This window comes from Lepidothrix coronata, unplaced genomic scaffold (assembly GCF_001604755.1).
Source record: "Lepidothrix coronata isolate B3197 unplaced genomic scaffold, Lepidothrix_coronata-1.0 Scaffold118, whole genome shotgun sequence".
In the NCBI taxonomy this organism is placed as follows: Eukaryota; Metazoa; Chordata; class Aves; order Passeriformes; family Pipridae; genus Lepidothrix; species Lepidothrix coronata.
In genome coordinates, this window is record NW_016690298.1 from 229,298 (window position 1) to 242,096 (window position 12,799).

At 37.0% G+C, this 12,799-nt stretch overlaps 1 protein-coding gene across 2 annotated transcripts in view; it reads left to right on the top strand.

Moving 5' to 3' along the window:
• The window catches only part of LY75 (lymphocyte antigen 75), a 43,792-nt gene extending 32,294 nt beyond the window's left edge, over window positions 1-11,498 (top strand). For both annotated transcript variants that reach the window (XM_017825352.1, XM_017825353.1), the window contains exons 26-35: window positions 856-1,024; window positions 2,202-2,363; window positions 3,309-3,431; window positions 3,876-4,070; window positions 4,427-4,647; window positions 5,796-5,970; window positions 6,485-6,652; window positions 7,861-7,983; window positions 8,437-8,604; window positions 9,603-11,498. In XM_017825352.1, the coding sequence (XP_017680841.1) occupies window positions 856-1,024; window positions 2,202-2,363; window positions 3,309-3,431; window positions 3,876-4,070; window positions 4,427-4,647; window positions 5,796-5,970; window positions 6,485-6,652; window positions 7,861-7,983; window positions 8,437-8,604; window positions 9,603-9,787 (1,689 nt within the window). In that variant the 3' untranslated portion in view covers window positions 9,788-11,498. The remainder of the gene's footprint in view (window positions 1-855; window positions 1,025-2,201; window positions 2,364-3,308; window positions 3,432-3,875; window positions 4,071-4,426; window positions 4,648-5,795; window positions 5,971-6,484; window positions 6,653-7,860; window positions 7,984-8,436; window positions 8,605-9,602) is intronic.
• The last annotated feature ends 1,301 nt before the right edge of the window (window positions 11,499-12,799 follow it).

The following is a 12,799-nucleotide window of genomic DNA, read 5'->3' on the forward strand; positions in this document are numbered from 1 at the left end:
TTTTTAAATTTTTAAAGGAAACAGCCATTTAATCTTTGTGAAGAGGCGGAAACTAGACAACCTACTTCCCCTCCTCTTTTGATTTTTTTCATCTGTAAGTGTAGATCAAATGATTCATTTTGGGGCATACAGTACAGGCATGCACTGGCTTTTCGCTATTGCAACACTTCATTATTTGGGCACAATTAAAAAATCACATGAAAGGACATTATAATGAAACTGGTCAACAGAAGTTGTTACTCCAGTGCTGGAATCATAGACACAAAAGAAAGATACAAGATAAGTTAAATAACAAAGCAACAGGGGGATTTCCAGAAGATGACTTTCAAATGTAAGATTTTTAAAGGATGACATGCTGCTTGCATGTGGTTTTTTTTTCTTATTCCTCTTGCATCCTCCAGGGCAGGAACGCAGCATCTGATGCATTAAATAAATTAAGTATTTAATAGATTACTTTCAACTCAGTATGGAGTAACTGAGACAGGACCTTATTCTCAGTTATTAGCAGTTTTCCAAGACCAGGTAATTATATCCACCATTGATTTGTAGATGGCAAATGATGCAATTTGGACATCTCAGTGCTAGGCCTTCTTCCATAAACACAGTGGTTACACATCACCATTGGATAATTTGCCATCCACTTCAGCTAATTCACATATTTTGAACGCAAAACTTAAAATAATGAAACTTGTTACATTGTGAGTACTAGATCAGATCATGAGGGCAGTGGAACACTTACAGTTCTCACCAGAGACACTGTAAATGTTTAGCCAGTGTAAATATATTATCATGTCATTTTCTGTACCTCATATTTTTTACTATGTAAGCTCATCCCTGTTACTTAAACACTGCTAGGGTGGAAAGCATTATGGCTGGCTGGATGGGAAACATGTTAGTTTTAGTCGCTGGTCTGAAGATGATGAAGAAACAAACGAAGAATGTGTGTTTTTGGATACTGATGGCTTCTGGAAAAGTTCTGACTGTTCCTCTGAAAATCGAGGTGCTATTTGCTACGCATCAGAAAGTATGTATACTAGCAAAATATTTATAAAGCTGAGTTTTGTTTTATTGTGAAACATATTCGATGATTCCAGCTCATAACTTCAAAATTACAACTTTTTTAAAATTACAGTTTGTCAGGCTGATTTGCATGCCGTGAAAAAAAGAAACCAGCTTCAAATGGGGGGGGGTGCAACTGTTGGTCTTAATCCACTTGTTCCTTAGAAATAAATTCAGCATGGGTGCATTGGGTCAAACTGCCCTTTTTGTCAACTGATTGTACCTTTGCACTGCTTCTCTAAGATTGTTGCATACTAATCTCTCCCACTTGCATGTAGAGGAAGATTCAGCTACCTCTGTACTATTTACATCCTAATATTGGGACCTCCTGAAATTCAGACATGGAAGTCTGTACAGGGAAGAGGTGCATGAATATATGGAGAATAAAGCTAGGAGATAGACACTGAATTGAAAGGTGTAAATTAAAGTCATCTGCAGTTCACAAAACCCGTCTAAATATCTACTAATTATAACAAGAAAGATAGGGATATAGCAGGACATGGTTTTTTTTATTTTCAGGAGAGTGCTTGCTAGTTATGTATCCTTCAGAAAACAATCATTCTGAGAGATCATCACAGATAGCTTCCCTATGTGACCATTATAATTAGGGGGGTTTTGGTTTTTTTCTGTGAAGGGACAGAGCTAAGCCATTGTACATCCCTAGTCAGAGTAAAGTGTGGCATTATGACATCGTTAAATGTTTTTTTCTTGCAGTCTAGGCAACTGCAGGAAGAGTCTTTCTCACTCCTCAAGTGTTAGATAAAGCCAGAGAACTAAGATGTGTTGCTAGCTATGAAGTAGATTATTTGTTATGGTGATATGCCTTGCAAAAGAGGCAGTAAGAGCTTTTAGTTATTGACCCACACTTAGCACTTTTATGTACGGATTTTATTCTTAAACCTATTTAACATAATAATTTTGAAAATTTGTAAGCAACTGTATTCTTTAGTAGAGCTGGTTTTGCTGCTTTAAAAAAATCGTCATCATGAGGAAACTGAAAGCAACGATGCGTCACACATTTAGAGGATGGCACTTAATTTGTCTTACATGTTTTTAAATAGTACCTGAAATTGGTTTGTGGTGTCAGATTAGGTGGTGTTAATAGTAAGTCATGTTCTGAATGTCATCTTTTCTTTCTTTAGAGAAGACTGAAAAAGAACAAGTTACACAAGTGAAGTGCCCACATAAGATTAAAAATACACCCTGGATATCATTTAGAAACAATTGTTACACTTTTATGATAACAAAAAATAGATGGAGAGAACTGAAGTCTCAAGAAGCTCATCATTTATGCAGGAAAATGAGTAAGTACTTTGTCATATTGCAGGTATTTATGGATTTAGCTTGAGGGAGATGAGTTTTAGACCTGAGTCACTGTCTTACAGTGACAGACAGCAAAGTGAGAGTTGAGAAAGGTTCTGGCATTTGGAAATATGCATGTGTTGGACTCCTTGATGCTGTTTGCTTTTGCACTGCTCTGATAAAAAGTGCCAGAGCATGGGTAGGAGAGTTGGAGAGGAAGAGAGATGGCTAGGAACTACTGAACTCTGAGATCTCTGAAAAATTGGAAGGTTTGTTTTTTTGTTTGGTTGGTTTGGTTTTCTTCTCTATAATATGCCAATTTCAAATAGGTTGCATAATTGTTATCCTCTTGGCAACATTCTGGCTTTACAGTCACATTTAGTTCATGGTTTCCCTCCGTTTTGTGGAACACTTAGGTGAACAAAGTAAATAGACTGAGAATAGTCCAATTCAGAAAAGCACATAGACTTTTTCTGTTCATCCTAAATAAAGTGTAAGCTTAGGAACAACGTCCCTCTTATATTAAATCTTCAGACGTGCATCTTTCCAAAAATTAGTTTTATTTTTTGTGAATTGATTTCAATTCAGTCTTAATACTGTTTGTCTACTAGGGAAGTTCATGCAAATCATGAGAGATTGCTCATATTTTTATGTTCTATACAGAAAATTTTTACTACAGAGTCACTGCATATGCTGAGTTGGAAGTGACAGTAGGACCCAGAGATATCTCTGGAGCTGATACATTTCACTTATCCACAAAATCAGGGGAAGCACTGTTGATAATACATTTGAAAATTTTTTTGCACTGTTCACTTATGTTATAAAGATCTGACCTTTGCACACTATTGAGCTATCTGTAATAATTATTAACAGTAATAGAAAAGAATACATACTTTGAAACTGAAATATGAATTTGTAAGAAAGTAACGTAAAAAAATTTTCAACAGACCCAGAAGCATTTGTTCTGAGTGTTCGAGATGAAGAAGAGAATAACTTTGTTACTGAGCAGCTTCATTCATTCAGCGGTCTGGCTCTGTGGGTCTGGCTGGGTGTGATTTATGATGACAGTGGTAAGATTTAAGGGGTTTCTTTTTCTTAATAACTAGATTGGAGACAAAATTTTCAGCATTAAGTGCATGGGTTTTGCATGTTTTAGTTTATAACTAAAGTCAAACTGAATGCAAACCTATAATGTTTTATATTTGTAATTATCTTCTAGAAGGAAATAATTGGACATGCTCTCTGTTTCAGTGATAATTAGATCCAATATGTTCTTTAGTCCAGATTTGATTTCCCTGTAAAGCAGGACTTAAAATGGCCAGGATGAGTGATGCTAACCTATTTAGCATTAGATATGGAACTGATTTAGAGTAACTTCCAGTATCCCAGCATTTTTTAACAAAGTGAATATCTGTTAATGTCCTTAATATATTCAGAGTTAAATGGTATTTGTAGACATAATGCCATTAATGCCATTATTAATGCCATTAATAAATATGCAATGTTTTCCACAGATAAAGTTCTCAAGTGGTATGATGAAACTCATCTGACTTACAATAACTGGAGGCTGGGAAGACCTATCATAAAGAAGAACAGTTTTTTTGCTGGTGTAAACCTTGATGGGTTTTGGGATATTTATAATTATTCTCAAAGTTGGCATGCCAATCACTATAACATGTACAGTATTCTTGCCTGTAAAATCGAAATGGGTAAGTAGCATTGGAGTGTTGGATGAGGGTCATAATTTAAATCCTGGTTCCTGCTATATAAGACCTTGGTTTTGCTCCTAGTGAAACACAAGGCACAGCTGTCATGGGCATCTGGGGGTCATGTGGTCATTCTGTTCATCACTGCTATAATACTCTGATCAGGAGGAGTGTGTTTGCTGTGCTCATCTGGCAACTACTCAGTGTTCAAAGTAGCAAAAGTGAACTTACTTGATATTGCCTTGTACTGAACACTTTAATGCTTGAGTTACATCGATATAGATGAATTTTAATGCTTTCTGTATCTTCCTGATAACACGAACAAATGCACCTTGTTGTCTTCTTATTCTTTGAAACAGGACCCCAGCAGCACAAACCTCCATTGCCCGAGTCTATTCCACATGGAAACAGAACATACAGGATCCTTCAGAAAAAATTAACGTGGTATGAGGCATTGAGAGCATGCAAACAAAATAAGAGTGATTTAGCAAGTGTACACAGTGAATCACAACAGTTATTTCTAGAAGATATTGTCAAACAGGATGGTTATCCTCTGTGGCTTGGATTGTCAGTTCATGATGTAAGTAAATACTGTTGGTGATGTCTGTAACAGAACCTGTAAATAATATTTTTGACAAGATATGAAATATTTTCTGATGCTTCTTTGCAGTTTCTAGATTCTCTCTTTCATGCAGTGCATTACCTCCTTTTTCAACCCTGTGTAATTTACGTTAATATTAAATGTTAGTGAATGTAGCCACACTGAGATATTTCTTCCAAATCCTTGACACTTTAAAATAATGCAGTGGTCCCACATCATTCCTTGCAGCACAAGGATGTGTGATTTCCAGTGCTACCTTTAGAGGCTTCAGACTTTATGGCGCTCTGTAGAATCAGATTCCGTCAGCGAATACAGAGAGAGACAAGGCTGTGTGGAACTTGCTTAGTCCAGGTCAGGACTGGCTCTCCAAAGCAGTTCAGGACCTGGCTCTTGAGCAGGTTATGTGTCCCTTCTCCCAGGAGGCTTAGCAAGAGGCAGCTGCAGATCTTTTTCCTCCTCTGACTGCTTTATTGTGGACCCAAAAGCCTGTGGTGCTGACCCTGCTCCCCTCACTAATTGCCAGACCTGGCCATAGTTAGTTGGCAGGAATACCCCTCTGCAGAGGTGTGTGATTTCTGCGTGCACCTCTTCTACCTCTGGTGTCCTGTGACCTGAACAGCTCCCTTCACAACTGACTCCTCACTGTCACGGGTTTCCAGGAATGTATCTGAAGTAGGAGCTAGTACTGAAAACCATTCCTCAGCTGCCCAGCTTTATTCACTGAGGTCATCTCGACAGTTTGACAGTTTGCAACATATCCAGTAAACGTTCATAGCAGGGAAGGCAGACTGTTTAAATGAAACAGCAGGATGGAATTAAGTGACATGTTCTCCTTAGAATAAAACAGACACATTGCAGGTTTAAACTTGCAAACGTGCTGTACTTTCTCATTTCCCACAAATAATCAGGATTTCTTTGTTAAGAATTGATTGGAAAATGCAAACTATGTTGTACATTTATTTACTATAGATTTAGATGAGACCCCCTCACTTTAATTTACCCCCATACAAGGGACAAATATTGCTACATGGCTTAACTCATGACTGATAAGATTTAAACCACAACCGTGTGTGGTTTAAAAGTTGTGGTCTTTTCTTTAATAAGTTGTGGATTTTTTCTTTAATTAGGGAAGTAAAGCTAATTTTGAATGGTCAGATGGAAGTGACTTCGACTACTATCCTTGGGAATTAGAAAACTCAAATACTACTGAGAACTGTGTTCTTTTGGATACTAAAGGAGCTTGGAACCGTACCAAATGTACAAATGTTGCTGAAGGTGCCATTTGTTATAGCCCTCCAAACAGTAAGTGTTATTAAGGTTTTGTGTAGTTGTCTTTTGTCTCTATATGTTGAATTTAGAAGTAGAAATGAAGGTTGAAATACTACACATGATTCCCTCTTTTAAGAAAAGTTTTCTGTCAGGGATGATAAAACACTTTTTAGTACTTCAGGGAGATTAATTCTCTCTATTCCAGTGGTGAAAACCTAAAACAAACGTGGTTAGTTTTTAATCACCTGTGATATGAATATGAAATGTATGTATTTTTTCTGAATCCAAGTACTTATCAAATATGTACAACAAACTTTAAAACCCACTAAAAAACAAGAAAAAATTTTTCCCAAGCCTTTGGGATTTGTCTTACGCTCCTTTTCAAGCAAATTTATCTGTGACACATGAAGAAGGAATGTAAGCTAATTGAATAGTGGTTCTTGGTAGGAGTAGTAGTCCTTGTTAGTACTTACTGTCCTGTTACTCCAGAGAGACCGCGCGCGAACGGCTGCAGCAGAAATAACATCAAGTTTCTTTGTCTTTGCAGAGAGGCAATTCCAGCCAGAGCAAGCGAGCAGAGCCTCAGGATGCCCACAGAGCAGTGGTGCCCTACAGTGGGTACAGTACAAGGATCACTGTTACGCCTTTGACATGGCATTCTACAATTTTTCAGTATATAATATGGAAGAGGCTAAGAAAGTCTGCCAGAAACTGAGTATGTTTAGATTCTTTATCACATTACAACTTGTAATTAGTCCACTATTTGAGAAGAAATAAAACCCAACAACCAAAGAAACCTATGCTGAATATACTTCAACTTTGCCATTTTTATTCTTCTTTAGTTTAGGAAAAGCAATAGCAAACTTTATCTTTGAATATCTGATGAAAATTCTTCATAAAATGCTGCATTGTGCTGACAGATTCTCTGGCACACAGGTATCTGCAAGTAAAATGCAGGTAGCAAGTTGCAGAAGATCATAAATTTAAGGCTTGGAGGAAGACACTTTGTCTGTATACAGTGTTAGTGCTGTTGGTAGTGCTTTCTTGTTATATATCTTCGCAGTAGAGAGCCTGCTAACTTTTCAGATGGTTCAAAGCATGTACTTTATAGATATTAAGGCACATAATATCACTAAAAAACTTAATTTTTAGTCAAATTAAAGGATTTTATCTCTTTTTTGCTGAGCTGCATGGGCAATTGTATTGCAGAGGTGCTGTTAAGCAGTTTCATTTACAGAAGTTTTAATCACCTTAACTGAGAGGTCAGTGACTATCATAACTTTCTTTTATGGAATTACAGTGTGAAGTTGAACTCACTATTTAGGATGAAAAAGAACCAGTCCTGGATAGTTTTCTGTTGAGTCCGACTTGGTCTGATAGTTGAAAGTGAACTTTCTCTAAATTAAGCTTCTGGCTTGTAAAGAATGGGTACTCTCTGAGCATGTCTATAGTATACCCTTTCCTCCCTCTTATTCCTTAATTACTGTAACATGGTATATAAGAACCTGAGACACAATGAGAGCATTAATTTAGAAATTAACTTGACTCAGCAAAATGCTGAACTTTTGTTCAAGTGTATTTTTGAAAAGGGCTTATTACTTGGACAAGGCTAGTAATTTTCAATGGGCATATCTTTTGCTACCTTCCATGTATGTAGTCTGCAGCTGCGGTAAGTTTACTCCCATTTTATTTTTTTATAACCTACTAGAATAATCAGTCATCTGAAGCCATTTTTTATAACATACTGTATTTTAGGGGATGGGAGGTTCATGTCTTTATTCTGAAGGTTACTTCAAACTTATATTACAAGCCCAGATCAGCAGATCTTTTCCCACAGTAATTATTCCCACAGAAAACTCAATGTACAGGCACCATGAAAAATATTTTAAGTTGCAATTCTGACTGGTTTCCTCTACCACTTAGGTCCTTCAGCCACCCTTCTGACTATAGTTGATGCTGAGGAAAATGCATTTGTGAGCAAACACGTAAAGGAACATGATCTCATCACCAAGAATGTATGGCTTGGCCTGGCTCAGAGCTCTAAGGGTAAGAAGTAGCAACTATGTGTGAGCATTAATGTTTCATGTGGTAAATGAAAATGCATAAATCCTCAACTAAGAATAGTTTCATAGTGTTGGTAGCCTACAGTAACTTCTGCTTGAGGTTGGAATCCCTTATTTAGCATTATAAAGCCCTTTGGACTTCATTGTAGTAAAATCTCTTCTTATTGCACACCTAGGGTAATCAGGAGTCACTGAAAATCATTTTTCCCAATGCTGCTTTTGGTGCCTAATGGTTAAGCTGCGAATGCATCAATTGCTAAAGGCCCAGAGAAGAGGTGTGGCTAAAAGTTACATGTTCATGTTTACTGCTTTTAATATATGAGATGCGTAGTCAGCCCTGTTCCTTTTAGCAATGTAAAGAAATCAACAGATTGTGAATGACATGCATTACAGCATGTTTTGGTGATCTAAACTAAGCAATGTTTTTTCCCAACAGGTCAGTCCCTGAACTGGCTGGATGGCTCATCAGTTAATTATGTCAACTGGGAGAATAAAACTGCAGAAGCCAATGAAAAATGCAGTGTTATCATGTCCAGAACTGGCATGTGGTCCAAAGTTGACTGCAGTCGTAGCCAAAGCAGAGTGGTTTGCAAAGCTCCTTTAGGTACAGAGGCGTTGCCTTTAGTGGAGACTTAATTTTGTAGAGGCTGTTTTCAGGGTTTTCTGGTTTGTTGGGTAAAGTCTGTGTTGAAATAACTGAAGTGCAATTCACAAAAGAACCCATCAAGTACCTCTGCCTAAGCAAGAGCCTTCTGTTGTTGTTTAGCCATAAAATTGCATTCAGAGACAAATTGTCTAGGAATTTACTTCTCCTGGCTCCCACTGTCCACTCAGTGGGTAAGGGAGAGAACTGAAATGTCCACTTAAAAGTGAGCATAGAGTAGTTGCTGTTGCTTCTTACCACAGTGTATCTGTCATGGGTGAGTCTGTGTAGGTGGAATCAGAGTTCTGCTTGTAAGAGATGCCGAGTAAGCAGGTATTACAGATTGTGTTGTCAGGCTTGAGGAGGCTTCTGGAAAGAAGCTCCAGAAAAAGGCTGCATGTTACTTCCTCATGCTCTGCTTTGTACAGGAAAGAAAGCAATTACCTGAGCATTAAGCAAGCAAGTTCCTGAGAAGCAGTGAAATCTTTCTGATTTTGTTTACATTTTCACTGAGGTGGAAATGCAGGAATAGATTTGACTTCATGCTGCTAAGGAAGACCTCAGTAAGATCTTTTCAGTCTGAAAGAGGTATAATTATGTCCCATTCCAAGAGCTTCCTTCCAGGAGTCCAGGACCTCATTAGATTTATGAGGTATACAAACCTCTAAATGACTGCAGCATTTACAAGTAGGTTTTTTGACCTCTGGAGGTCCCTTCCAACCTAAATATTAGTAAATTAACAACAAAATGATCAAAAATAAGCTAATGCATACCCATATGAATCAGCATCTAACTTCCCATATGATGAAGCAAAGACTATTAATATGATGAAGGAGTTTGCCTTGACTTCAACTAAATGTGTGCAGGAAGATGTAGAGCTACCTGAGCGTGAACCTCATGACAAAATATTCTTGCCAAAACTCTTAGAGAATAACTGTTTGTCTTTTGTTCTGTTTCAGGTTCTAATCACACTGGTGTGGCTGTAGCATTTGCCCTGCTAGTTATCTTAGTCTTTGCTGTTGGACTGGTGTTGTATCTCTACAAAAAGAAGCGTCTTCACTGGAGTGCCTTCTCTTCAGTACGCTATCAAAGAGGGATGAACGATGATGAAACGGATGATATGTTTGCGAAAGATGGCTATTGAGAAACTTCCTTCTGGTTAATTTAAGAAAGAACTTCACTGTGTGAAGCCATAAGAAATTAGCTGCTTGATGTTTTATTACTTGTTCTTGGAAAAGTAATAAGGTTATGAATGGGGGCTAAAATTTGTTCTTTTATATGCAAGTGCAATTTTCTGATAAAAAGTCAATAATAATTACTTGGCCTCAGCCTTTCAAGGTGCAAGGTTTCTAGAGTTCTGTTGTATTTTTTTAATTTATAGCATTTTCTCTTTTTACTGGAAAGAGCTTTTAATGGAATAAATTAATGCCAACAGCACTTCATGCAACATCACTTTAATGAATACATTTAAAATTTACTTCCCCCAATACTCTTACTTATACTAGGATTAAATGCCTAACTTTATAGTTACCAACCTGTAACTTCATAGGTTAAATATGTCATCTGTCCAGGAAGATAAAAGATATGTCTAAGGAAAGAGTGAGAAAGAATATATGATAAAAAAAACTTGTGTACATAAATGCTAAAAATACTTGAGTATTTTACATGAAACTTAAACTTGATTTTTATATGATGTGTCACTGTAGCCTTTCCTATGCACTCCAAAGAAAGCTATAAAGGAAAAAAGGGAAGACAGAGTTGTATATATTAATTACTAAATGATTTGATCAGTTAATGTTTTGAAGAAGTCTTTTGACTTTTTTTAATGCACAGTACAAAGAACAAGCGCATTTACTTTTATGAAGGAGGATATGCAAAAGACCAAATCCGTTCTGCATGTGGTGGTGTCATGAGATGGTAAATGGGAATCCATTTGGACTGACGTGCTGAGAAGAGTACTACTGATTTCTCTGAAGCAGCGGTGCGAGGTCGCGATGTTCAACTGCCTTTTTTTCCTGCAGTTTACTTACGTTGATGGCACTTTTCTTTGTTCCTGTTTGCACTATTTTGATAAGCGAATGTTTATCATTTGTGTTGAGAAATAGAGAACTCTTTATAGATACTATTTTGAGCCTGTTAAAACAACAGCCTGAAAGGGGCAACTTAAAGGAGCCATTGTGGTAGTTTGCTGATCAAAGAAGTAAAGCACTTTTGTTGTTTGTTTGGTACTTTGGGCACAATTGTGAACAGTTGCTTTCCAGAGATAACTTATAGAAAAAGTAGTTTTGATGTTAGTTACTGTGTAATGAAAATAACCTTCATTCTTTAGCTTACCCTGGTATGAGAAGTGTTTGAAACGTTGCAAAGCCTGGTTCCTGATGTCTTCTGGTTAAGCTTATATGCCTAAGTGCTTTGCCAAATGACTTTTAACTTAATGGACTAGAAAAAGTGTTGGTTATTGTGTTTTTCTACCTACAGTAAAAAGTGGGGAGAATTATTTAGAAGTTCCCATGTTTTGAGATTTACTAGTTTTATAGATGTTTATACTTTGAGCATTTTTAGGTGTGAATCTGAAATGTAAAGTGTCAATTGGTAGTAAAATCCTAATTCAGTACAAAAGAATATATACTTTTTATTAAAAATTTTATATTTTATTCTTATGAATGATGTAAATAATTTTTTAAGGCCCCATTTCTCATGTTTGTTTCATCATACCCAAGTTGTCTAATCACTGGTAAGTCTTTTTTGAGTAAGCACAATGGCCTTAGTGCAGGTGAATAACCCACTTCATTTGAAATACACAGATTATTTAGGAGTACCATTATTGAAAGAATAAAGTTAAATAAACCACTAAAGTGCTTAGACTGGTTTTATTTCCATGGAAGCAGTTATTAGAGCTGAGGAACAGCTCATTAATCACTGGGTAAAAAAGCACATGGCACAGGGGCTGTGATTGGAATTAAGGCAAGTAACGATAAGAAAACTTTAGAGATAATAAATATCTTTGATGTATTTAAAAAGGATGCTGGTAACTTTCTTTTTGCAGTTGAAAATTTATCGTGGAATTTGGTTTTACCTAGCTTTTATCAAGCTGCTTCAGGCTTACACAGTAAGTGAACATTCCTCTGTGCTGTTTTGTTTTAATCAAGATGTAGTTCATTAGCACGTCGAGGCCCAAATTAACTCCAAAGCAAAGTATAAAGGCTTCCAACATAACTTCTCATAAAATATGGGCAAAGTTAAATTACTTCCAGCCAAGTTAATACTTGCAATTAAAGCATGAGATGTATTCATTTTAAGTACCATATGAAGTCTGAATTCCAGAGCTCTAAAATCTGCAACTGCTGGTCAGGGGGCAATGTTATTTTTATCTCCAGTAATAGCTTGCTGGGAGAAACATCCTGTTGTGTAAGATGACTAACAAGGTCATCTGCTTCACAAACATAACTGAAGATGATGCACAGGGAAATGGCAGCAGAGAAGTGAAGTGCTTTCCCAGGTCCCAGAGCAATGGAGTTGAGAAAGCATTCTTCATCCCAGAGCACAGACTGACCAAGACTGTGGTACCTCTAGGGAAAAAATATACAACTTCAGTTCCTCTTCCTGAATTTTGCCCCGTCCCTGGAGACTCTGGATCATAGAAAGGTTAATCCACATCTGCCATTACACCAGCCAGGATTTTTATTTTAGCGTATTACTGCATCAGTAACTTAATTGACATAGAAATCAACAAGTGTTTACACTTGAGCACCGTTTGGGCCTGATGCTTTTGTTGTACTTCTCAGCATTTTTTCCCTTAAACCAAATGCACCATCTGCTCATTGCTCTGTACATATGTTATGCATCTAAACATTTTTGAAAGGAGGAAGTAAATTGCATGGCCTGCGAGTGGTATTTTTTTGGTGTGGCTGCAAATAAACTAAGACCATACATTACAATTTTTGTTGCTAAAAGTCAGAACTACAGTTTGGAACCTTTATGGGTCTGCTGTTGCTGTGTGTTTGGAGCACAGTGGGATATGTAAAACCCAGCTTTCTAGAAGTCAGTCAAATTCCTTGTGTTGCCAAGAAGTATATAAAGTTCTTATTGACCAAATTAAACAGACTTTGCACAGTTTTAAAGCAAATTCACTGTGAGTAATATTGAAGAACTAAGC